The sequence below is a fragment of the Watersipora subatra genome, chromosome 1 (genome assembly GCF_963576615.1).
Source record: "Watersipora subatra chromosome 1, tzWatSuba1.1, whole genome shotgun sequence".
Classification (NCBI taxonomy): domain Eukaryota; kingdom Metazoa; phylum Bryozoa; class Gymnolaemata; order Cheilostomatida; family Watersiporidae; genus Watersipora; species Watersipora subatra.
In genome coordinates this window covers 67,011,175-67,037,421 of record NC_088708.1, presented here as the reverse complement: position 1 = coordinate 67,037,421, position 26,247 = coordinate 67,011,175, and the positions used below count along the sequence as shown (strand labels likewise).

Below are 26,247 nucleotides of genomic sequence, written 5' to 3'. Positions count from 1 at the left end.
TTGCGTAGAAGGCCGAGAGTTTTTGCAACAGCTTTTCTACTCGCAAGATAATTTGAAAATTAATTCTTTGAAAAGAATATAACATCACAAACTAAATTCACTCTCACAATAAGCTCTGAGTACTACGTAATTAACCAACATGTCGTATTGCCTCTACAGACATATTTCAATTCCGTCTAAACTTGAATAATCTGATTGCTACAATAGAACTGGAATTGATATTTATTATGTGAAATCTCATTGCGTGATATAAAAATATGTAAAAATAAAATGTGAGAATTCCATTGAGAAAACTATGTTTTCATGATGCGTTTCAAATTAGGTATACAACTTGGATTTTTTCTTTTCCTAGAGTCTTTCTATAGGTGGTTTACGTACGCACAAATAGCCCAACCGCTATGCATCCTGTTATGAGCAAAGCGATAGTCAGTGGGTGCCTCCTTCTCAGTGACGGGACAAAAGTTATAATTGCGAGCTATATCTTGAGACGAATAAGTGATTGCGTTGGTAAAAATGCACATAGCACAGTTGGGCTCATTAAAGACAATGTGCTTGCTGATGAAACAAGTTCGTTCACACATACCTTCATGTATATTGCGCATACTACCTATATATTCCCAAATATTACTTTATTTCAAGCTTGTTAGTCTTATTATTATTATATTTTCCTCACTTAGACCGCACAGCAGGTGCGTAAGGGGCGTTAGAACACGGTGTGTTTACACTAATAAGTGGTTTCAAAATAAGATTTTTTTTTTTAATTATATTGTTTTTCTATTTATTTATAAATACATATATATATTTTTACATACATTTGTTTTATTCTGTCGTAAGGATTCATCTTATCATGATCTTAACTCTCTTAGTATACGGGGCCAAAAGGACTGATAGAATACATTAGTTCTTATATATGGAGTATAGGTGTTTGATTTTTGGCGGGTATTGTATCCTATGTTTACGCATTTGAATAGTGGTTCTTTCTAGGTTGTCTTTTATTTTACTTGTGAAACAATAAACTTTTAGATTATAATTGTATGATTGGATCTCCATATTTTAATGAAAACCATGTTCTGTATATGTATTCTTAATTAATAGACTTCATTAAATATTATTTTACATTCGTCTCAAGTATTCAACAATAGCATCACAAAAATCAATGTGTGAGTCTGAAAGGTAATTGCACGTCAATAGTCAATGGTCCTTTACTCGTGGAATAAAGGACCAAATTTTTAGCAGACATCCAAACATACATGTGCTGTTAAACCTCGGTGAGGTTGAGACGGGAGATGAATGCGTACGAACAATGGTTTGCCAAACAAAAATAAGCCTATGGGTTATGGCTAATTGCTGCATTGTCACCAAAAGCTGCCAAACTTACTCAACGTCCATAGGTATTGCCCAAATTGAAGCCTGCAACTATAAAATTAGTAATTTGGTCCATATTTCGGAATTTGGGGTTTTAGTGTTGCGTGAAAGCTTTTCTTCCATATCTTAGCTTTCTGTCTCAAATCTGTTGCTTCAAAATCTCCAGGAGCACACTTTAAAATGTGAATGCCTTTTTCAATAACAATTAATTTTTTGCTGCTAAACTTTGTTTACATATTCATTATCTGTTGCTATGCTTAATTCATAATACCCTATTGAAATAATCTTAATTTTTTCCTACAGGAAGAGTGAGATTAGCATTGATGAATAAATTGTATACTCATTACTTCAATGAAAAAATTCAACAACTTAACCGTTAAATGACTGACGAAATTATTAACACTGCTATAATTATAATGCATGATTGATAAATAGGTTTTAGAGCAAATGTAAGTTGTTTGAGCACTATTCTAATGATAGCTAGTCATTTAAGGTAAGCCATTGGTAAAATAATTTAGCGATATTGCAAACTGTTATTGAACAATAAACCATATGTAATAAATAAGAAATGAGCTTGTAGGGCCCCTGAAGCTACGTTAAATAAATTTATACGCTTAAATTTAAACAAAATGTTATAACAAATGATTTTTAAATATGTACAGCAATATATTTTTTGTTAGATAAACTAGACATGTGGAGCATCCAACATGCTATTACACAAAATGCCACTATTTCATAATTGGATCGATGCTGATTCGTCGAATGCATTTGTCATTTCACTTCTTCAAAGACTGCTTTTAGGTTCGAAAAGCTGAAACGCTGTAATAGTTGCACAACCTGCAGTTAGCTTAGTATTGATAAATCACGTGAAATAGTTTAAAAATCGGTTAAATTACGTCTTGGATGTGGTCATTTTCACCTATCACCATTGAACTCTGGACTAGCAAACATCAGTGCACCAGTCTTAAAACATTGCTCGTTGTATGTGTTTTTTGTGGCTGTTATCTTACTTATTTTTATAGAGTCAGAAGCGCTAAAACATTTTGTATTAGTATGGTGGATCTCATATCTTATCGAGCCTGTTCGCAAAGTTCTTTAACCATTATTATCGCCATTACAAACAAATCTCTAGCGAGTAATACCCTACAGGATGAATTTATTCGCGGAGTTAAATTTCGCGAAAATTGCTTTTTCATGCATATTCGCGGATTAATTTATTCGCGACTGAACACAGTCACTCTCTATGACGAGTTAACTCTATTGCAGCTAGCTATAGAGTTAACCCTACGCATGCGCACACCGCGTGTTTCGGTGTGCGCATACACCGAAACGCTATGTACACCACAGCTTGCAACTACAAGTCGATTATGCTAAGCTATAATTTTTTGCTGTGTTGAGAGGTTTTCACGAATATTCATCGATTTGGAGGCCTTTGATGAACCAACAATTTGTGGTAAGTCATGAATTTTTCAAAACCATTTACTAAATTAGTTGAATTTTACTTTGGTTTTTGGTAAAACGCAATATTTATTTTTTCCATCCCTACCGCTTCATTTGTTTTAGTGTGAGAGAGAGATTTTTCATCATACACAGAAGCACAATGACTGCAAGGGTGGTAGATGTCATTCTTAGAAGATCACTTATCATTCAGGGAGGTCTTGAAATTGAGGTAGAAGTGACCGCAGCTGCTAACGAGAAGAATATATCTGTTTTAAAAAAGGAACAAAAACGTCTTTACGAGCACAAAGTTTTGGCCAACCGGCAGAACATTGCAATAGTAAGCCAAGAGGAGAGTTCTGATGATAACTTTCTTACCAGTCATGTGGTAGCGAGAGAATCGCCTTTAACATCTACCCAAGACTGTGACAGCGACAGAGCTGCTATTACCAAGATAACTAGTCAGAGAGCACCATTACACGCTAGTATTCACTTATCAAGAGTACCAGTTTTTTTTATTGCTAGCCAACCGCTATATGGACTAAACTTTATATTTACCCCATTCATCGTTTGTAAAGTTTTATTTGTATTTGAAATATTTTATTTGTAGACTCAAGTTTGTAATAAATTATAATATATCTATACATGAAATAAAATATATAATATAATCATCTTTGCTGCAGCGGTATCAAGGAGTTGTTGTCGATGAAGGTGTTGTTTAGGTTGACTGGTTGCTTCTCTGCCAATATTCCTGCCTTGATGAATATTACTACTTGTCTCTAGTTTTCGTAATCGGAGTAGGTCGTTTCATTCTCAATCTGCAGTAAACACAAAAAAGAAAACATATTAATAAGGGCAAAAGTGCAAAAACTTGCTGTGGTGCAGAAGTGAAAAAACAATAGCTGAAGTATTTAATGGAAGCGATCAGTTTTTAAACAAAAGAATTAACTAATGCAGTTAATTATGGAAAAACGTATATACCCTGCAAATCAAATACATACCATAATGTCCAGATCAGAATCATGATCGTCCTCAACTTCGGTATTAGAGATTGATGGAGTTGATTTCAATGTAAAAAGACTAGGAAATTTTTTGCGATGACGAAGCCATGCCGAATAACTTGTGAAAACCTTGAATAATTTTGTTAAGTTTGATGCTATGGCAATAAAACTCGAAGCCCCGGCGATGATTTTAAAGAGGTTTTGGAACTCGGCTACGTTTAGTACTTCTGCCTAGCGGCTATTTTTGTGATGACGCCATTCTGCATATCTTGTGACAACCTTGAATAATTTTGTAAAGAAAAGTGTTGCATTGGCAATGGTGTTAGCTCAAAGCCCAGGCAATGGTTTTAAAAATGTTTTAGAACTCAACTACGTTTAGTATTTATGCCTAGCGGCTAGTTTTGAATTTGATGCAGTAGTTATTCTCCCTTGTGATTAAAAATAGAACTAATTATTCACGGAATTTAATAATTCACGGGATTGACTGTTCGCGAAATCGCGAATTTTTATAACCAACGAATATTTTCATCCTACAGGGTACTAAAATTTTATTTTAGCTCTTTTAAACTAAAAATCTAGTAATCTAATTGAATATAACAACGCAATTGTGTTTCATCTGGGACTAAATGGTTTCCAATGCAATGTTGAACCTTTTGCTATATTTCTTGCAGGTAGGAAATACATATGATTTACCAATGCTGATAATTCTCTTGTGATTGTGAAATATGTTTCAACCCTGTCGTAACCCTATCACAACTACTTATCTTTATAGTAAATAATCAGATTTATTTACCATTTATAGATATGTTACCAGATTACAACTGTCCAAGAAATGGGTAATTTTAGACAAGGCTCTCTGCCTTCTGGTTAAGACAGGCCTTTTCAAACAGTTTCAAAGGTAGCTAACTGTGCTCGAGTGAAGTCTTTGTTGTGGCGTTTGCCTAAACGAAAAAAAACAGTACTAAGTGAAGTTCTCTACCTATAGTACTTTGACGTCCAAAATGATTGTGCACATCTTTACTTCATGATTTATAATCATGGGTCTACAGCTCTATAACGTCAATTCTAATCAATGGTTTTACTTTTAATAAATCAACATATAATATAAGCTTAGTAAACTATTAATATCCTCTATGACTTATGAAAATAATTGTTTAAAAGCAGTTTGTCAATAATCGAACTACTTGAATACATTATAAAATGTATTAATAGCAGGTGTTTCCTATTTAGTTCAAGTCTCCGTAATATTGTGTTTATTAAACAAGATGATTGCTGTAATGTATCAATAGCATTGCTGCCCGCAAGCTGTTAGATATATATTTTTTATGTTTGTAGTCTTATGGTTGTAATCTTGCTTGCAGACAAATTACAGTGGAGTATTGAGTAAATGTTCCTGCATAATTACGGTATGCCCTGTTAAACTTCCCTATAGTGACTGTATGCAACAGCAGGCTGTGGTATGAAAATATTAAGATGTCAAATCAAATTGCTTCCCTAAATGGCATGAAAGCCAAAATCGGCCAATTTTGCCCCAACAGTTAGTACACTTTTGACCTGCATGGCAGGTGGCTGTGATTGCAATTGAGAGAAATTTGCTAGTAAATATTTTACTAGTTATTTGAGGAACATATAAAGTTTATACTGCACAACATGATACAGGAGTTTAGCCTGTTCCAATATTGTTTTCATTTGTAAAAACCTTTACAGCACATTGTCATAAAATACACTGGATTTCATTTAATCTGTTCTACTGATCAAAAGCCTATTGATAAATGCTTTGGGGAAATAATACTGTACATATTGCATTAAAACAAATTATGCATTAAATAAAACTAAAAGGCTCCACTTGAAAAATTAAATTGTGTAGGAGGAAAAAATCCAGTAATAATTTGATAAGTGATTTTTATTGTTTGTTCAACTGTATGTGGAGCTTTGGGTGTACAGGAAATGAACCATGTAAATAGAGGTGATGATAGAAATACATAGGTACTCTATTTAGACTACATACGGACTACATACACTTTAATTTAGTTCGTATCTTGGGAGGATTGGGCAGGATCCATGAGACTTGATAACTATGTACCTAATATACCCACCATCAAAATAGTTTAAAATTAACTCTCAATGATTGTAAATAGTTTAAACATTATTGCTTTACTGTAGAAGAACTGCTTAATTTATATTGTTTACTTTTATATTATATATGTTTTACATTCAGCCTTTCCACCTTGTCCATCTAAAGCTTTTTTGCAACATTTTTACTGCTTTCTGTATTATAATTGCTAGCAGGTTTCATGGGTTTCTGAAAAAAATGATTCAAAGATGCCCGCACATGTCTTATGGTGATTTCCTGCTGTAATTCTAAGGAAAAAATTGTCTTCTTTTCAGCACTACTTTTTGGAATCCATGAAAAAGGGATGTATGAGGCACTGTTTAATGTTATTTCTCCTAAAAATGCTACCAAGTGAAGATTTGCACTGTGTTACAAGAGTCAAATGTTTGCTCAAACTTTGCATTGAGTGTTAGAACATTTGTGTTTTGAGTTGAAGTTTGACTCTATATACAAATACTGTATGGTACAACAGACACACTAAAAATAAATATCTGGCTTGAAGTGTTACTGCAAGGTATTTGTCTACATTTTTCTGTTGAGCTTAAAAAACTTTATGCATGCAAGAAATACAAATATTTTATAAGTTTTTTAGCTTTTAGTAAATTGTTTGCGGTTGCATGTGATAGTCTACCTTATGCAGTAGTTGTCACAGTATGTGGCATATGGATTAAAGCAAAAGTTTCTCTATGCAACCTTGAAGTATTGCTATTCAGATTGAAATAAGACTTAGTAACAAGTGTGTGGAAAGGTAGTTTTCTAAAGATTTGCTGCTGAAGGTTAATCTGGCCAATAAATCGCTTCATAAGTGAATAGAAATTAATCAAAGATATCGAGAAAAATAAGGTACATACAATGTTATTGAAAATAGATGCATGTCCAATTTTTAAGTGATAGAATGTAAATACTCATCAAAGCTTGTCTTTTGCCAGAAAATAAATATGGAAGAGAATTTGTGACTTTTCAATGGATGACATCGAAGATCTTATCGGGGAGGATGATGTTACACCAAATGAGCGGTACCATTCGAGGAAGTTGGTTGTACCAAAGTTCAAACGTTTGAACAAGAAAGAAAATGGTGATGTGCTGGCTCCGAATGCGGACAGCGTGATCCCCGGAACTCAGAGTATCTATGTAAAGACCTGGGGCTGCTCCCATAACAACTCTGATGGCGAATATATGGCTGGTCAACTGGCATCTTATGGCTACAAGATTGTTGGTGCGCATTATAAATTTCCTATCTGACTCTCTCTAAGAAAGTGTATTTATAGCCATTGCTCCATGCCGACATACGCTCTAAGTCTACATAGCTGAGATATGGCAAGACTTGAGCCTTTTAGTTCTTCTACTTATTATGACTCACTCTATAACTTAAGAATGTGATGAAGTTAAAAATTGCTTTAAACTATAAAGGAAGTTGAACATTTCTATAAAGCCACCTATTGCAATCGGTGAAACTATGGGTGGCCATCACATGGTAATCAAGAACTATATCCTTCTAATGACAATAATGATATATGTATCACTTTAGTTAAAGTAGCTACACTGACACAGGGTAAATCAAAGGGCCATGAAAAAGTCATGCAAAGCTTGGTAGTACATGTACAGTCCCGTTAGATTGTAACGAACATGCAAGTTATTGCTTATGGCTTACTCAATTAGCTCCAATGAGATGCTGTTAAAGCACATCAATGACATAAGTACTTTTATCCGAGCGATTGTTCCCGAAGCGGTTGTTCGGGAGCTTTATGATAAATGCATATGTGCACACAACTCCCGAAAACTTATCCGTCAATGAACGTAACCAAACCCTTGTACAAAAATCCCATGAAAAAATTTAACCATTTCCATATAGAGTCGTGTAAGTGTAATAATGATACACAACACATATAAACCTATTTAAATATGTTACCAAGTCTTTGAAAAGTTGAGACAATATCGTAATCTTACCCATCTGATCGGATAATACATACTTAGACAGATTAGTTTGGCCTAAAATCGCCATTAAAACCTGACAAGCCTTTTTTAATCAAAATTAAGACTGGCCAACGAAACGCCAAGAAGGCCGTGAGACTGAGTAGAACCATTAAGTCGTTCGCATTTCACGAGAAAAACGTGTACATTTCACCAGTCTATAGCATTGTCAAATTGCCGAAGGTTTCTGTAACTAACGTAGAAGTACTGAAAAGTAATCGTTTCTTTTTTGCCGATTTCAAAGTAACTGACATTTTGGACACTTATAATGAGTACTTTGGTATTCAAATTGATTTCCAAAGCAGTGAAAGTAAAGGAAATGATGATGATATTTTTCTAACGATTCTTATAAGATTATCACGATGTTTAATTATAAGAATAATTATTCGATTTTTTAAGATTTAATTCTAAGAATAGTCATTTGAATTTACAAGATCGAAGTATATAGTGACCAATGTTGGGCAATATGTTACTGTTATTATTTTTTCTAAATAATTTTGTTGAATAGATTTTCTAAAAATCTAGATAAATATCACAACTTCTTGATATTGGTTGCTATGGCGTTTTGAAATGTAAACAAAATTGTGCATTGGTTTTCTTTTATTACTGTATTACTATATTAATAATATTGGTTATTATAATAATATCAGTGCATCTTACTTCTAATATTGCATTTCTCCTATTGCAAGGGGAGATATAAACATAATCTTGTCCTTTCATTAATGCTGTTTGTTGTACATAATAACACCCAGTACATTACAGCTACCATTGCAGCCACCATTGCAGTTATCCTATTGCACTGCAGTGCCATTTGATTGCTAATACTGCATTTTTCAACTATCAGTACCCTTTCATTTTTCCAATATCACTTTGGTCATGGGCAGTATGACAGGGGAATTTCTAGTCTTATATTTCAATACATCGGAGTCTTGGCTTTCAAATGAGCCTATATTCAATACACAAAGAATAATGGAACTATGAAAAACAGGGTGTCAAAAGTATGTCCTGCAATAAACACTTGGTTGGGGTTCCTACAATGTTATGTCATAATTATCATTTAGCCTTAAATCGTCAATTCCTTTCGCTGCCATTGAGGCTGCACTTTTCTGGGACAATCGGTGCTCTTAAACCCAGAGAGCGCTAATAATAAAACATATGTTCGGGGTTTATAGATTTCGGGTGATTGTTAGAGTTTAATTTTTTCATCCTTTCGTTCATTTTAAACATTTATAGTAATTATTATCACATCGTTTTATATGATGGAATTGTTTGTCCCATACAGAAATGATTAATAACTTGATTAATGACTAATTAGTAATTAAATATAAAAAATATAAAAATTACAATATTGATATTACCGTATATTCGAATAAATTACAGTATATGGAAAATAGAAAACAGGTGTATCGGACAGTTAAATAAATCGTTTTCTGTATGATACTAGCTTAAAGGCAGATTAAGTTGGTTCAGTAGGCTTCTCTGTTTTGAACAATCCCGGAGTGCAGTGAGTCAACCCCAATGATTGATTTATTTCAATTGACTTTTACAACCCATGGTGGTAAAGGTAATGAAATCACATCGATTAAATTGTGACCTACAGTCGAGTGGCCCTAGGACTATGTGTAAATTGCACTCCTGCGCGATCACGCAATGCTTAGACTTAATTAGCCTCAGTCGTGTCCCTCAACATCACAATAAAAAGAGAGGGCTAGTGCATAATATTTGGGAAAATATAGTATGTTGCTTGAAATCTGTTATTTATCATAAAAATAATCTGCACATGGAGAGCTGATGACACTGATTCCTTTGTCATATTCATTGGTTTTCTGGTGTTGTCCTACCTTTGCATGACACTAGCGTCATTATTGTAGTTTATAAATATAAGTGGTAAGCGATAAAATAAGCGGTAAGAGCTTACAACACCGAATATGAAAATTGTGGTGTCACAATTTCCGAGCCTATACCATTGAAGATTTCTGCAGTAGTGCTCTGGGGAATCCTATAAACCCCAACCAATATCTGTCTCACCATGTTAAACAATGGCTCATTTAAAAGCCAAGGTATTGAAGAACCTGAATAAGCTGAAACAGTACTTATGTAATTTATGTGCTTTATGTGTATGAGCGAAGGCTATTGGATAAGTTTAAATGTAGATGCATTTGAAGCTCTTAAAGGGTCATCTCTCGCTGTCAGGTTCGAAACAGGATGCTGACCTTTGGCTTCTCAATAGCTGCACAGTAAAGAACCCAGCGGAGGACCACTTCCGGAATGAGATTAAACTGGCACAGAGTGTAAACAAGAAAGTTGTCGTGGCGGGTTGTGTGCCTCAAGGAGAGAAGAAATCTGGCTATTTACAGGTTTGATAAGTGGCTATACATGGATCAATTTGTTTATGCAGTGTGAGAGATATAGAGTAAAAGTATTGTTCATACCGCGTTAGAACATCAAAAAAGGTTGGCCTACAGCGGAGTCATGCGCTTATGTCAGAGCTTGTAAGTGCTGCGATTATCTTTTCTCTACATACCAGAATGCATTGCAGGGTCTGAGTGTGATAGGAGTACAGCAGATTGACAGAGTAGTCGAAGTTGTCGAGGAAACTCTCAAAGGTCACACAGTGCGATTATATGGCTCGAAAAAAGCAGAGGGTCGAAAGCTGGGTGGCGCTCGTCTCGATCTTCCTAAAATTAGAAAGAATCCACTCATTGAGATTATAGCTATTAACACTGGGTGGGTTGGCTTATAGGCCTATCTTTTATTTTACTCAAGACTGTTCCTTGCTCTAGGGCTTCTGAGTGTTACTATGGTTGTGAGTCGCTCACAAGTGGTATTACCATGTCATGGATAGTTGACACTAGCCTGCTGGGCTTGCTATGAAAGGCGCATAGATATGTGTTTGTGAGATCGTATTATGGTGTTACTGATTTACAGGTGCCTAAATCAGTGCACATATTGTAAAACAAAGCATGCCAGAGGAGAGCTGGGGAGTTATCCCCCAGAGGAGATAGTCGCGCGTGCTGTACAGTCATTTGAAGGTAATGTGCTGCTAAATATATTCCCTCATTGCGTCTTCACTTTAGTCGTCGGAGCTGTGTTCTCAATAGCATACCTAGCTTTTGTTGAGAAGTTAATTATTAGGTGTACAACTCTTCAAATCACAGTTCACTTCTCATAAATATGTCATAACAGTATAGCTGGCGTCGGCATTATTGTATACTGTATTTAATGATTTTAGGTGTCACTAAATTTTAGAATTTCAACGTCAAATGTATTAGTTACAGTCAGATCTGGATTATCTTTATCGATAGTAATCCAATTTATGTCATTTTCTATGTCAATAGTTAGAGTATCAAATTTTGGAACCTATTTTTAAAAATTAGGAAAATTATAATATTATATCGTACTACGCAGCTTAAAATGTAATCGTCAGAAATAATGGGTTGCTGGTTAAGGTTTTGGCTATGACAATGTTTACATACATGAGCATTGTGCAACTTGTTAGTACATGTTTTTCTAGTACATGCAGTACATGTATGTCATGCAGTACATGTATGTCATGCAGTACATGTATGACATGCAGTACATGTATGGCATGCAGTACATGTATGGCATGCAGTACATGTATGTCATGCAGTACATTTATGGCATGCAGTACATGTATGGCATGCAGTACATGTATGGCATGCAGTACATGTATGTCATGCAGTACATTTATGTCATGCAGTACATGTCTGTCACTTCTACAGAAGTTGTAGGTATGAGCAGGTATCACTTAATGTCATTTGAACTATATTACTAGAGGGAGTTGTTGAACTATATTACTAGAGGGAGTTGTTGAACTATATTACTAGAGGGAGTTGTTGAACTATATTACTAGAGGAAGTTGTTGAACTATATTACTAGAGGAAGTTGTTGAACTATATTACTAGAGGGAGTTGTTGAACTATATTACTAGAGGAAGTTGTTGAACTATATTACTAGAGGAAGTTGTTGAACTATATTACTAGAGGAAGTTGTTGAACTATATTACTAGAGGGAGTTGTTGAACTATATTACTAGAGGGAGTTGTTGAACTATATTACTAGAGGGAGTTGTTGAACTATATTACTAGAGGAAGTTGTTGAACTATATTACTAGAGGGAGTTGTTGAACTATATTACTAGAGGGAGTTGTTAAACTATATTACTAGAGGGAGTTGTTGAACTATATTACTAGAGGGAGTTGTTGAACTATATTACTAGAGGGAGTTGTTGAACTATATTACTAGAGGGAGTTGTTAAACTATATTACTAGAGGGAGTTGTTGAACTATATTACTAGAGGGAGTTGTTGAACTATATTACTAGAGGGAGTTGTTGAACTATATTACTAGAGGGAGTTGTTAAACTATATTACTAGAGGGAGTTGTTGAACTATATTACTAGAGGGAGTTGTTGAACTATATTACTAGAGGAAGTTGTTGAACTATATTACTAGAGGAAGTTGTTGAACTATATTACTAGAGGGAGTTGTTGAACTATATTACTAGAGGAAGTTGTTGAACTATATTACTAGAGGGAGTTGTTGAACTATATTACTAGAGGAAGTTGTTGAACTATATTACTAGAGGGAGTTGTTGAACTATATTACTAGAGGGAGTTGTTGAACTATATTACTAGAGGAAGTTGTTGAACTATATTACTAGAGGAAGTTGTTGAACTATATTACTAGAGGGAGTTGTTGAACTATATTACTAGAGGAAGTTGTTGAACTATATTACTAGAGGGAGTTGTTGAACTATATTACTAGAGGAAGTTGTTGAACTATATTACTAGAGGAAGTTGTTGAACTATATTACTAGAGGGAGTTGTTGAACTATATTACTAGAGGAAGTTGTTGAACTATATTACTAGAGGGAGTTGTTGAACTATATTACTAGAGGGAGTTGTTGAACTATATCACTAGAGGGAGTTGTTGAACTATATTACTAGAGGGAGTTGTTGAACTATATCACTAGAGGGAGTTGTTAAACTATATTACTAGAGGGAGTTGTTGAACTATATTACTAGAGGGAGTTGTTGAACTATATTACTAGAGGAAGTTGTTGAACTATATTACTAGAGGGAGTCGTTGAACTATATTACTAGAGGAAGTTGTTGAACTATATTACTAGAGGAAGTTGTTGAACTATATTACTAGAGGGAGTTGTTGAACTATATTACTAGAGGGAGTTGTTAAACTATATTACTAGAGGGAGTTGTTGAACTATATTACTAGAGGGAGTTGTTGAACTATATTACTAGAGGGAGTTGTTGAACTATATTACTAGAGGGAGTTGTTGAACTATATTACTAGAGGAAGTTGTTGAACTATATTACTAGAGGGAGTTGTTGAACTATATTACTAGAGGGAGTTGTTGAACTATATTACTAGAGGGAGTTGTTGAACTATATTACTAGAGGAAGTTGTTGAACTATATTACTAGAGGAAGTTGTTGAACTATATTACTAGAGGAAGTTGTTGAACTATATTACTAGAGGGAGTTGTTGAACTATATTACTAGAGGGAGTTGTTGAACTATATTACTAGAGGGAGTTGTTGAACTATATTACTAGAGGAAGTTGTTGAACTATATTACTAGAGGAAGTTGTTGAACTATATTACTAGAGGAAGTTGTTGAACTATATTACTAGAGGGAGTTGTTGAACTATATTACTAGAGGAAGTTGTTGAACTATATTACTAGAGGGAGTTGTTGAACTATATTACTAGAGGGAGTTGTTGAACTATATCACTAGAGGGAGTTGTTGAACTATATCACTAGAGGGAGTTGTTGAACTATATTACTAGAGGAAGTTGTTGAACTATATTACTAGAGGGAGTCGTTGAACTATATTACTAGAGGAAGTTGTTGAACTATATTACTAGAGGAAGTTGTTGAACTATATTACTAGAGGGAGTTGTTGAACTATATTACTAGAGGGAGTTGTTAAACTATATTACTAGAGGGAGTTGTTGAACTATATCACTAGAGGGAGTTGTTGAACTATATTACTAGAGGAAGTTGTTGAACTATATTACTAGAGGGAGTCGTTGAACTATATTACTAGAGGAAGTTGTTGAACTATATTACTAGAGGAAGTTGTTGAACTATATTACTAGAGGGAGTTGTTGAACTATATTACTAGAGGGAGTTGTTAAACTATATTACTAGAGGGAGTTGTTGAACTATATTACTAGAGGGAGTCGTTGAACTATATTACTAGAGGAAGTTGTTGAACTATATTACTAGAGGAAGTTGTTGAACTATATTACTAGAGGGAGTTGTTGAACTATATTACTAGAGGGAGTTGTTAAACTATATTACTAGAGGGAGTTGTTGAACTATATTACTAGAGGGAGTTGTTAAACTATATTACTAGAGGGAGTTGTTGAACTATATTACTAGAGGAAGTTGTTGAACTATATTACTAGAGGGAGTTGTTGAACTATATTACTAGAGGGAGTTGTTGAACTATATTACTAGAGAGAGTTGTTGAACTATATTACTAGAGGGAGTTGTTGAACTATATCACTAGAGGGAGTTGTTGAACTATATTACTAGAGGGAGTTGTTGAACTATATTACTAGAGTGAGTTGTTGAACTATATTACTAGAGGGAGTTGTTGAACTATATTACTAGAGGGAGTTGTTGAACTATATTACTAGAGGGAGTTGTTGAACTATATTACTAGAGGGAGTTGTTGAACTATATTACTAGAGGAAGTTGTTGAACTATATCACTAGAGGGAGTTGTTAAACTATATTACTAGAGGGAGTTGTTGAACTATATTACTAGAGGGAGTTGTTGAACTGTATTACTAGAGGGAGTTGTTGAACTGTATTACTAGAGGGAGTTGTTGAACTATATTACTAGAGGGAGTTGTTGAACTATATTACTAGAGGGAGTTGTTGAACTATATTACTAGAGGGAGTTGTTGAACTATATTACTAGAGGGAGTCGTTGAACTATATTACTAGAAGGAGTTGTTGAACTATATTACTAGAGGAAGTTGTTGAACTATATTACTAGAGGGAGTTGTTGAACTATATTACTAGAGGGAGTTGTTGAACTATATTACTAGAGGGAGTTGTTGAACTATACTACTAGAGGGAGTTGTCGAACTATATTACTAGAGGAAGTTGTTGAACTATATTACTAGAGGGAGTTGTTGAACTATATTACTAGAGGGAGTTGTTGAACTATATTACTAGAGGGAGTTGTTGAACTATGGTTAACCTCAGAAGACACAGGTGCCTATGGAAAAGATATTGGAGTTACTCTTCCCCAGCTGTTATGGCAGTTGGTAGAAGTTATACCTGATGGGTGTATGCTAAGGCTTGGCATGACCAATCCTCCCTACATACTTGAGCACCTCGAGGTATGGCTCTTGGAATGTTCTTTGTTTTTGTGTCTCTATAGCTTCCTCCCTGCGTTAACCTTTTTAATGTTAAGTTTCAAGTTTTTGATTCCGACCCAACGCCGGTTCTCTAATAACAAATGTCTGAAGTCCTAAAATGTTTCATGTTAAACTGGGTCAAGTGTGCATGTTAGTGTGTAGTCATATGGTCAACTGGACATAAGCCAGGCCCGATCTTGACAGACTCTCAACCTCAGGTTTCACCACACTCTGAATGGCCCTACTAAAACTAATTGTAACTGCAGTTGCAGCATTATCAAACTCACCTTCTATATTTTGATATTCTGTGTCAGGATACTCACTCAGTTATGAGTCAGAGTTGTATAAAAATGACAAGAAACTTTTGGATATTACTTCGAAATCACACAGTTCATCTACTGGCCTTTGTTAAATTTTATAACCTTTTTTACAAGTTTGCTGTATAATCTTTGTTGAATACGTACAGAATAAATGGTCAAGACTGAGTAAAAGTGAAAGATTAGAGTTGAGACTGTGATTCAACAAATAAAAAGCAATATTTCACAATTGTAGGCCTAATCATTAATTTCATTGATTCAAATGTACTTACTTGGCAAGATGCTAAATGCATGGAGCAGTCAATTTCGTCTTTGAACACAAAAACAAGTGAATGAAAAGTAGAACTCGAATACCTATTGCTATATCTATGAATGGAAGATTTCACTTTAGTCTAATCATTTAATTGGATGAATGCCAGTAGCATATGTTCTCGGTACATTCTGCGTTTGATATTGGTCTCTCATTATCTATAAATCACAGCATCTGTCTGTCAGTCGTAAGTCTGCATATTTATAACGACGAAAAATCACCATCGTACTGGATTTGAACTCGCGACATTCAAAATGCACGTCCACTGATAAGCGTGCGTCACCATTAGGCTAAGACGTACTTAACATTCTAAATTATCTATTCTTATCGCGATTGCACACGCTAAACATGAACTTTTTATTGTTAATTAATATTATCTTTTGCGTTCGTTTTTCTTTAGAAATTTCTTTACAAGCTCTTTTACCATTACTGATTACCTTTTTTTTTAATTTGTATTTTTCAAATGGGCTGTTTCAATTTGAAATGTGCCGTTACATTCCTATTTCCGGTTTTTCTTAAGACTCGATCGCTAAATCTGTAAAAGCTAAATACTTTTCATGTGGACAATTGTATTATCTGAAATAGGAATTGTCTTTACGTTCTCTCTTCATTCGGTCAGACAAAGTATCAGACGAAGACAGTCTGATATCTCATTTTTACGTTTGTACCAGTATTGAGAGGTACCAGTATCGGCGTATTAGAAGTTCTGATGGATAGCTTCTGCTGCAACAGTATACTTTTTATACACACTCTCATTGTTATTATTAATTCAACATATTCATGATTATTATTTTGTTTTCCCAGTTCGTATTAATTGTATCATTATCAAATTATTTTTGATAATAATTGTAGCAAAACAGACTGTATGTACCTACTACTTTCTAATTATTTTACAGTTAAAGACCTTTGCAATTGTTTTATTTTTTTTTAATTTATTTGAACTGCACAAGACACTTTTCTCATGATATAAAGCTTAGAAATTAGTTGGTAGCTAACTGTTGTAATATGTTTAATAAAAATAAATTTTCTGTGCAAAGACTATCTTATTACCCAAGTGATGCCGGGTATTCACCTAATCATTAATAAATGTTAATTCAAAAGGTTTACCAGAAGTTATGCAGTGTTTGGTTGTTAGGAGCACAAATGTAAAACCATGCAAATCCTTATTCAATTACCTATCGTCTTATGAGCCATCTGTGTTTTCGTTCTTATAACCAACCCTTATGTACATTTTGTCTCTGAATATAGACTTCACACCCAGAAACATCCACACGTCTGTTTAAATTCAGATGCATGTACCTATAATACTAACGTACCTATAATACTATAATAGCAACAAACACAACCTACAATCCCGGTGTTGATTGTCTTTTTGAATATTTAACGAGAACAGCTCTGGTTATACGAGCTCAAAACTGATATCAATGTACAGTAGTTACATGTTAGAAACAGTTTTTTTAACAAAGAAGTTTTTGGTTTCTTTTCTCTAAATTACTTTAAATTATGATAAAACTATATCATTTATTTTCTTTGTGGCTTATCATGTTGGTGTGCTGGAAGTTATTCCATGTGCATTCGTTTTAAAAATTGATTTTTTGCCCAAGCAAATGAGATTAGAACAAACAGAAAAATAATTACATTGCTTTTGTAGTGTGGAAGCTTAGAGCACTGCAAGTTTGCGAATGTTTTTCATTTGGCAATAAGGCAGTTGTGTGCAGAGAAATGTTATCTGTTGCAGGAAGTAGCAAAGATACTCAATCATCCGAAGGTTTACTCCTTCCTCCATGTGCCGGTGCAAGCTGGATCAGACAATGTGCTCTTTGATATGAAGCGGGAGTATACAGTCGAGGACTTTAGGCATGTTGTGGATTTCCTCAAGAAGAGGTGAGGAGTTGTTCAGACCTATCCAGCTATGCTGGTTTAGGTATAGCCTGTCATAGAATTTAATGTAATATGTAATAGAATTCGAATGTAATGATATATGACCACATAAATTCTACAATAAGTTTAGGTGTCACATTAGATAGCAAAGCTGATTATTTTTGTGAGATTGGTGACATAGAGCTAGCTGCTCCGGGACTTATATCAAGTCAGCTATCGTTTGTTTTCACCATTTTTGCTGGCTGCTGTACAATAATCCTGTTCCAAAGGCTCCTTCAAGCATTCTGCTTGCCGAGCTTCAAAGGTATAGTATCGAAGACAGCTTGTTGTCTATCTAATCATTGTGAGTTGTTTCCTCTTGCTCATATAGAGGACAACTACTACTCTTTCATACAACCACTGTTAAGATATCAAACTACTTCATGGCTATGACCTCCCTAGTCAATGTCTATGGGTATATTTAGTAGAAAAATTTTGTTTGAAAATAGGAGCAAAAAGTCTGTTGAAAAGCAGACTTGTGACTTCTCTAGGAGGTTGTTTCTTGGCATCTGTAATGGCTGCACATTACAGGGTTCCACGTGTGAACATAGCCACAGATTTAATATGCGGATTCCCTACAGAAACTGAGGAGGACTTCGAAGGTACCATGCAATTGGTTGAGCAGTACAAATTCGCCAGTCTGTTCATCAACCAATTCTTCCCGCGTCCCGGCACTCCTGCTGCCAAAATGCAGAGAATTCCAGCTAACATCGTCAAGAAGAGAACCAAGAGAGTTTCAGAGCTTTTTCAATCTTACCTTCCGTACAATCACCAGGTGTGTGGCGCTAGCTAGTCAATCAGTGGCAAGGTAACGCTAGCAAATAGTCAGGTGGTTTGTGCTACCAATCAAGAGCTATGTAACACTGGCTAATCACCAAATGAGCAGTGGTGGCCAACATGTAGAGAAGGTGGGGGTGGTGTTATACACATTTACTGTAGAGGAGGTTGATATTAGACCTACTGTGTCAGCTACACTATCCAATAAGAAGCAGGCTTGTACCGGTCCAACCCATAATCAGTAAATATTTGACTCAATGCCCTAGCAGATATCAGGTTGAAGTAGTGTAGTTTGCTTTAGAAAGGCCTTCCCATGAACTAGTATAACCCCTCAGGGGATTGGTGTTTCATCTAGTTTGTTTAGGCCCCATCTAGTTTTATGTAGTACTAAAAATCAACTGCTGTAGGAAATGAGTGTAAATATGCTTGCATGTGATAAAGTAGTGGGTTACTATAAAATTTGTTATACCTGGTTTTTCTGCACTTGCAGATGAACTGGCGGGTTCATCTCACCTTAGGTAGTGGTGCATGTTTAGTCTGTTGGGTGGTTTTTAATTAGCTAGGCCATCTCTTGCTTAGGCAATTGAATTTTCCATGTAGTGATAGAAACAATTTTGCTGGTGTATCAGAAACATCATTTTGGTTGTTATCAGCAGAGTTGTGTTCTAGTTCCTTTGACATGGACAAATTATTTTATGGGTTGCCTTTCCATGACATTTACATTGATCCACGAGAAGACAATATGCAGAATTGCGTCATTATTTTTTAGATTGGGGAACAACAAGATGTCCTTATCACTGAACTCTCTACTGATAAATGCTTCTATGTAGGGCACAACAAATCTTATGATCAGGTAATTTCATTACTTTACTTCCTTGTTATTTGTTGTTATTATTAGGTTTAGTGTGCATTTGAACTTCCTACGCGTCGGGGCTATGATTAGGTACGCAGGAGGCATACCACCAATTTTAGGAGAAATACAATAGTTGTTGACCTAATAGGGAAACATGATGGTAAACGGCAATTGAGTCGGTAAGAACTATTGATAGCGGACAAGTCGATGTTTCGACGTCTGCAAAAGCTATGGCCTGAGATCTTTACCAAATATTTTAGTTGTTATAGGATACAATAACCCAACGCTTTTACTATAGCAAGCGCATTCAGGATGTGCTAAAAAACTTTTAGTAGCCTTTGATAGAATAATTAACTACTGTGTTGGCCATATATTGTTGAGAGCAGCGAGTAGAAGATAACTCCAAGTTTACAGACCTGAGTACGACTAAACAAATACCTATCCATACCACGATATAGGCCTACATTTGTTTATATATTTTGTCGCACGTAACCTTCTATGGTACACGTAGAAACCCCTGAAATATTTGTTGTTAAGACGAGAGTCAAAGTTTTTAATTACTATTTCCATCGTTAATGTGCTATAATGTGCTAATTTGCTTCTTGTCAAAAAGTTTATATATTTTCAACGACTCTACCATTTTGAAAACAAGGTATCCAAATATTGAATCATCCTAAAAGTTTGACTTTATGCTGGTTGAATAACTCTCTCTGTTCGGTTACTCCTAATTTATAGTTGCACATTATTTAACACATAAAAGTTTATTTGATAAGATCAGCTCATGTTTGTAAACTTCACAAGCATGAGCCGTGACGTGACACCACGAAATGCGTCACGGAATGTATCTACATATGGAATGACTGAAGAATGCAGCGTGTATGCATCAACTGTTGTGGCCACATGTTCCCAAATAAGAACGAGGCTAAAATTACCTGGCCATGTTATATTTTAGGTACTTGTACCCATGGATGGTGACTTCATGGGTAAGAAATTAACCGTACGAATAACAAGTGCTGGCAAGCATTACATGAAATGTTCCCTTCTAGACAATTGCATAGCATCACGCCCAGAAGGATTGCCGGAACCACTAAAACCTGGTCAGCTCTCTGGTGCGGGAGTTCAGAACTCCCTAGCTGAGAAGCCAGGGAGCACCCATCCATTGCTCATCTTGAGTCTCCTAGTTATAGCCATATCACTGTTGTTAAAACTATACTATGCCTTTGCACAGCCGTCATTTAGTCCAGTGTACTAGGTTTCTTAATTCTCACAAATTTCCTTATGTGTGCATTTTCTTTATATTCAATTTTATGCATACAGATATACTGTAGATTAATGAAATATATAAGCTTTTGCACTTATATAAGCTTTTGCAGTCTATTGACCAGTTTTTTTGCGACTGTTAGATTTTGATCAAATGAATGCAGAAAAGAAAAGAGGTCATTAACGCGAGTCAACACTCAGGTAAGTCTTACCACGTACAATGTAAACATTTCTGTTTCATATTCAACTAAATTTCACGGCAATAAAATTTTTAAGCTTGTGCTGGCCAATATAACTAGTATTTGTATGGACTAGTCAACTGAAGAAGTTTTACTGGTCTATGTTTCTAATAAGCAGATGTCTCTTTGAAGAGATGCAGAAAAAATTTGTCGGCTTTGCTCAATGGGCACTTCCAGATGCATAACCAAGACTACATGCTAGGTAGTCTTCTACAACCATCACACTTGTATGGTGACTACCCTCTGCGTATTGAAACCAATGGTTAAATCATCGTGATGATATCTTGCGTTGAGTTATGTAGAATTTTAAAATTTTAGCTAATGATTCAACTTCATAGGTTATCTATTAAGGCTAACTGCCAGCTAAATAGATGAAATATGCAGAATTTTAACAGAAAAAATTAAAGAATTTTAATGCCATTTGAATGAAGTTAAATTTTGCAGACAAAATTACAAGCAAAGGAGTTGTCATATTAACATTTCTATTTACCATTTATTACTTTATTAGATCCAAATTTTGAATAATTATTTTAAATGCGTTTTCCATTATTTGTGATTTCTAATTGGCAGTTTATACCCTGTTTTTCATTGTTTAGCCTTTGTAACATAACAGTAAAACATTTGTCCGGAAAACTTGCACTACACCATGTGTTGTTCATGGGCAGTGTGGTGTATCTTCTCTAAAACTAGGCTGCACTAACCAGTTGTTGGTTTTGATTATCAACTGGATGCGCAAAGTCCAAATACACACATATATATTTATGTATCTCGGGTCTTAAAATTTGACAAACACTAATTATAAAAGTGGATCAAAATGCTTAACAACTAAAAAACCTTGACAAAGATCGGTCAGTGGCAGTAATTTTAGATGTTGTCAAAAGATTGAGCAACACGAGGGCAAAAGCAAACAGCCGATGTTTAGATTGTATGTCAAGGTGATATGAATGAGAGGCATCATAAAAAAGCAATTATATTGGGATTAAAAAGTAAACAACATCTTCAGCTGTCATTTCGCAATGGAGAGGTCAAGAAACGAAGATGCGGTGGAGTTTGTGAACTTGTCTACTTCTCTGACTGTTTGTAATTAGATTATCTATAAAATGTACCAGCTGCGAGGCCGCTGGCTAAAAACCATGAGAATTTGAACGCATTTCGCCCATGAAAGTCGTATTGTAGCTGAACAAGCATGAGGGCGCAAATGTAAACAAACATGCTATACTAAATTTAATAGCTGAGAGTTCAGGCTATATTGAAATATAACATAGGTGGGTCGGATAGTGCATCGGAGGTAAAAGAACCATGAAATACATACGATAGGTGGACTGTGCAGTGAGATGAGGTAACAAATATATATATATATATATATATATATATAGCCAAGCAATAAGTAGGCTGTTTAATACATTTCAGCAGTAGCTGCACTTTGTTTATGTAGTTACCATGCATTAAAAAGCGGAGCGGGAATGGCAATGGATTGTTTTTACTATGAGCAAACAACAATGAGACCTTACGGCGATTCTATATCAAATATTAAGCTTTTGGCAGACCATGACATATTTATTCTGAAGATTTTGTTTTCAGCCAGTCTTTAAGTCTTGTTGTCTGAGACTTTTGGCTTTCAGGTTTCACAACCTTTTCTTCCTTACTTGGTAACAAGCTACAAGATAGAAATGTCATACATCCGCTCATGAGATGTGTGAAAAAAAATATTTAAACGATTTAAAAACGGTGTTTGCAATCACAAGATATATACTGAATTTTGTATCCACAAAGTTCTTTCGCTTGCCAAGTATATCGATAGAGGTAGGAACTACCTGAGCGATTCTGGGGAGTCTTCTCTCAAAGCTTTGTTGATAGCGTGTTGCCGATGGCTGGCCTGTGAGAGGTTGGAGTGTACAAGGGGAGTCCTAGAATTAGAGTGAGACAACTCCTCGGCATCACTGCTTGAAGCAGCTGTAATATTGATGAAGCCTTAAATAATCTTCTTAGTTCAACTGTCTAGTTAATGAAAAAACATAATTTATAATTGAATTCAGTAATCTGGTTAGCAACTACTACCTACTACTCTAGACTCTAGAATAGGTTTGCACTGATCGTAATTGTCTTAGATGAAAATTCTAGGCTATAGCAACAGATACAAAGAGGTGATGTCCGAAATTTTCCTTAATTGAAGCAATTACAAATTCAAGAACTAAAAACAACATATTTTGTCATTTTTAAACATTGGACAAGAATACATACCTTACAAACCATCAACATATAGCCAAATTTGTGGACGTTTTTCATGAACTTGTCCATCTTAGTTCTACTAGTTCGATAAACTAGTGCAAGGACACTTAATGCGTTTATAATTTACAATCTTATTGAGTGTAAGCTCCAAACATTTGGTAATATTATAGCCATTTTTAAACTGAATGACACTGTCCATCCCCTTTTGCAGTGTAATGGCATAAGAATCTACAGCTTGAAATTGTTTTATGCAATAAACCTAAAATAAGAAACGACAGGGATGCGCTAAAAAGTTTTGTCATTGTCGAATTGAATTGCAATTACTTCATCGAATCTGTGCAGTTTCGAATAAGCCTTTGCTCCACCTATGTGCTGTCGCAAAGTTGACACAAATTAACTACTATCCACTGTGTGATGGGGCCACCTATTAACATTTTTTTCAAACCGGTCTTGCCAAAGGTCTTTGAGAAGGCCGAAAGACATCAAAGTCCAGTAACCAACATGATGGAGCTAGACCAAGATCGTGTGGTTGGGTTCTCAGGAGTCCAAGGGTACGTTACTATTTATAGCAGGGTTCCGTGCAATTTGATTGATGGGGAAACCTTATCTGAAACTCTGGTGGTCTACAGCAGTTCAGTTTGTGGTTTAATCAAGTGGCCATCAAGTTGTTAAGGAGTAGCAATGAATAATATCTAGAAAATTGGGAGCATTTTGGTCACCTTATGTCAAGCTTCCTGCATAAGCAATTAGCAATGTTTTTTTTATTGACAAAGTAAGTTCCTGTGAGATTCTAAAAATAGATGTTATTGCAGATTGATGTCCTTTGATTGTTACAAACATAGCAAAACATGTTATGTATGCAGTCTGACCTATACTTGAGAATCAGCGGAATACTTGTGACAGCCGTCAGCTGCGGGTAAAGTGAGATTGATACCCTCGTTGCGAATCATCAGGGATTGAAAGAACCATGACCGGCTGACCCTAAGGACAGTAAGTGTTTGCCATACATTATCAAAGACTATCAAAGTGGATCTAAAAGAGTTGTTTTACACATATTTTTGGCAAAACATACAGGTTGTTGGAAAGTCTAGTCTCTTGTTTACCACAAACATCGAGGTGGTGGTGGATGCCCAGCCTGCTAGAAGAGAACTGGAAGGGGTGAAGGTGAAGGAGAAAGACTACCCATGCTTTATAGCTTTGGATAATACTAGCCTAACTAGTCTTCCCGGATAGCAAAGGGTATTGTGAAAAACCTGTACCAACAGCTCTTTGAGCTCCATCATTTCAAAAAGGCTAGTATATTTGTCTCAGTAGAACTCATGTACTAGTTACGCAATGAATAATTTCAGTGGCGCTGTCCTAGTTAGTCTTGTATAACGATTATGACTGACTGCTGAAACATTATCAAGGCAATCAGGCTGCGGTTCACATCTTCAGATCTTTTTGAAGTGGCTGAGCAGGTCCCTCGCCATAAGATTCCCTAGTCAATTAAAATATTTCCAGAAAAATAAAATACTAATGATATTGTACAAAGAAGATGAAAGCCCGAGTCCAATCGAAGTCCAGCCATCAATTCAACATACATGATTATTTGAATTTTTATTACAATTTTTATTTAAAAGGAAAATGAAGGACAACGAACTCATCAGAGGAAATATTAATCAACCATTCACAACCATCAAAATTCTTAGCCAGAGATCTAGCAGAAAACATGCAACCTCTATCTTTTCCATTCGCTTGTTTTAACCTCTCCTACTGCATTTTTTTGGGCCCTCACCATTTCACATTTGTGCAACTGTGCATATTCCAACAGAGATGGCCACCTTCCAGAAGCAATGTCTTGCTTGTGTTATAATCACCTAGTCAATACGAGTTATTTTTGGCTGAACAAATAATATAAATAAGCCGATTTTCACCATTTAAGGTGCCCGCAGCCAAAGTATTTTCATACTGCAAATGACATACAGAAACAAATTCTTTGTAAAGCTCAAGGAAAGGGCATAAAGGCGGTTTTCATGAAGCACTTGATGTGCGTCAGTCCTCTGACGCAGTTAAAAGATATTACCAGGAGTGGTCCAGTCTGTGCAAGGAAAAATGAATGAGCTCTTTTGTTCTTTAGGTTATAAGGTGGTTTTGTCCGCTCCTGCTTGCCTTTTTCCTTTTGAAATCACAATAGGTACACCATACTGACCCACATATGTAGTTTAACCTTTGCAATTATAATAGCTCTATGTCATGCACAGGCTAGCTTAAAGTTTAATAGTTGCCCCTGCCTTGTAAAATTTTTACCTCAGTGGCACTGCCAGGAGTTTTACTAGCTAATTTGCTTCTAAGCATTATTTGTATCAAACATATATACCGACAGCTGCGATCTTCTAAACGTAAAATGAGAAAAGGCGAAGTAAGAACCCAAAAAATTACACAAGGGAGACAATTTCAGTTGAGATTCCAAATTATTTATAGAAGTGTAATTTCTATTCATCGAGACGTTAGCAGTCAGCTTCAAAGCCCTTCATCTCTTAAGAAAGAGGAAACTAAAAAGTAGCTCTGAGTCTTGCTTAATGTATTTAATACTCTATTACATATCTCTATGCGCCATTAGAATGGTGATTATAGCCCTTTACCCAGTAAGGGGGAGTACACACTGCTTGCTTAAAGATTCACTTTATTTGAAGTTCGACATTTTTTCCATGCAAAATATTTTAATAGCGACAAGGCTAATACATATGTGTGAAGCCACGGAGGTAAAGGCATTCATGCATATATTACAACGCAATGGAGATGCCTTGCTGCAAGTTATCTCAGCTTCGATGCAAAAATGGTGGCTGTGATGCCTCTACTCCCAGAGCTAATATAAGTATCATTGTTCCTTGTTTTAGATGCCACATCAACATAATGGTTAAAAAACATACATATAATTATCAGATGAGCATTCGACTACCATAGGACACTTATATTTCGCTAGTATTTAGTTTCGTGAGTAGCATACAGAGTAAATTTTCACTGCAACTTAAGTTTGCGGCTCTGATAAGTGCGAAAATA

At 35.4% G+C, this 26,247-nt stretch overlaps 2 protein-coding genes across 3 annotated transcripts in view; one reads left to right on the top strand and one right to left on the bottom strand.

Annotated features, from left to right (window-relative positions):
- The first annotated feature begins 557 nt into the window (after positions 1-557).
- On the top strand, positions 558-20,949 carry LOC137385721 (threonylcarbamoyladenosine tRNA methylthiotransferase-like). 2 transcript variants are annotated; one of them, XM_068072256.1, is made up of 10 exons: positions 558-567; positions 6,846-7,132; positions 10,081-10,244; positions 10,427-10,614; positions 10,816-10,919; positions 15,116-15,282; positions 17,666-17,811; positions 18,379-18,622; positions 19,394-19,477; positions 20,430-20,949. In XM_068072256.1, the coding sequence occupies exons 2-10, from the start codon at positions 6,880-6,882 to the stop codon at positions 20,727-20,729; spliced, it is 1,650 nt and encodes a 549-aa protein (XP_067928357.1). In that variant the 5' UTR covers positions 558-567; positions 6,846-6,879; the 3' UTR covers positions 20,730-20,949. The 2 variants fall into 2 exon arrangements, with proteins under 2 accessions (XP_067928357.1, XP_067928356.1); XM_068072255.1 differs by lacking the exon at positions 558-567 and adding an exon at positions 5,190-5,209.
- Positions 20,950-22,205: 1,256 nt separating this feature from the next.
- LOC137385720 (uncharacterized) overlaps positions 22,206-26,247 on the bottom strand; it is a 61,320-nt gene continuing 57,278 nt past the window's right edge. Inside the window, exons 13-14 of the mRNA XM_068072254.1 lie at positions 22,791-22,929; positions 22,206-22,633 (exon numbers count right to left, since the gene is read on the bottom strand). Coding sequence (XP_067928355.1) covers positions 22,534-22,633; positions 22,791-22,929 — 239 coding nt within the window. The 3' untranslated portion in view covers positions 22,206-22,533. The remainder of the gene's footprint in view (positions 22,634-22,790; positions 22,930-26,247) is intronic.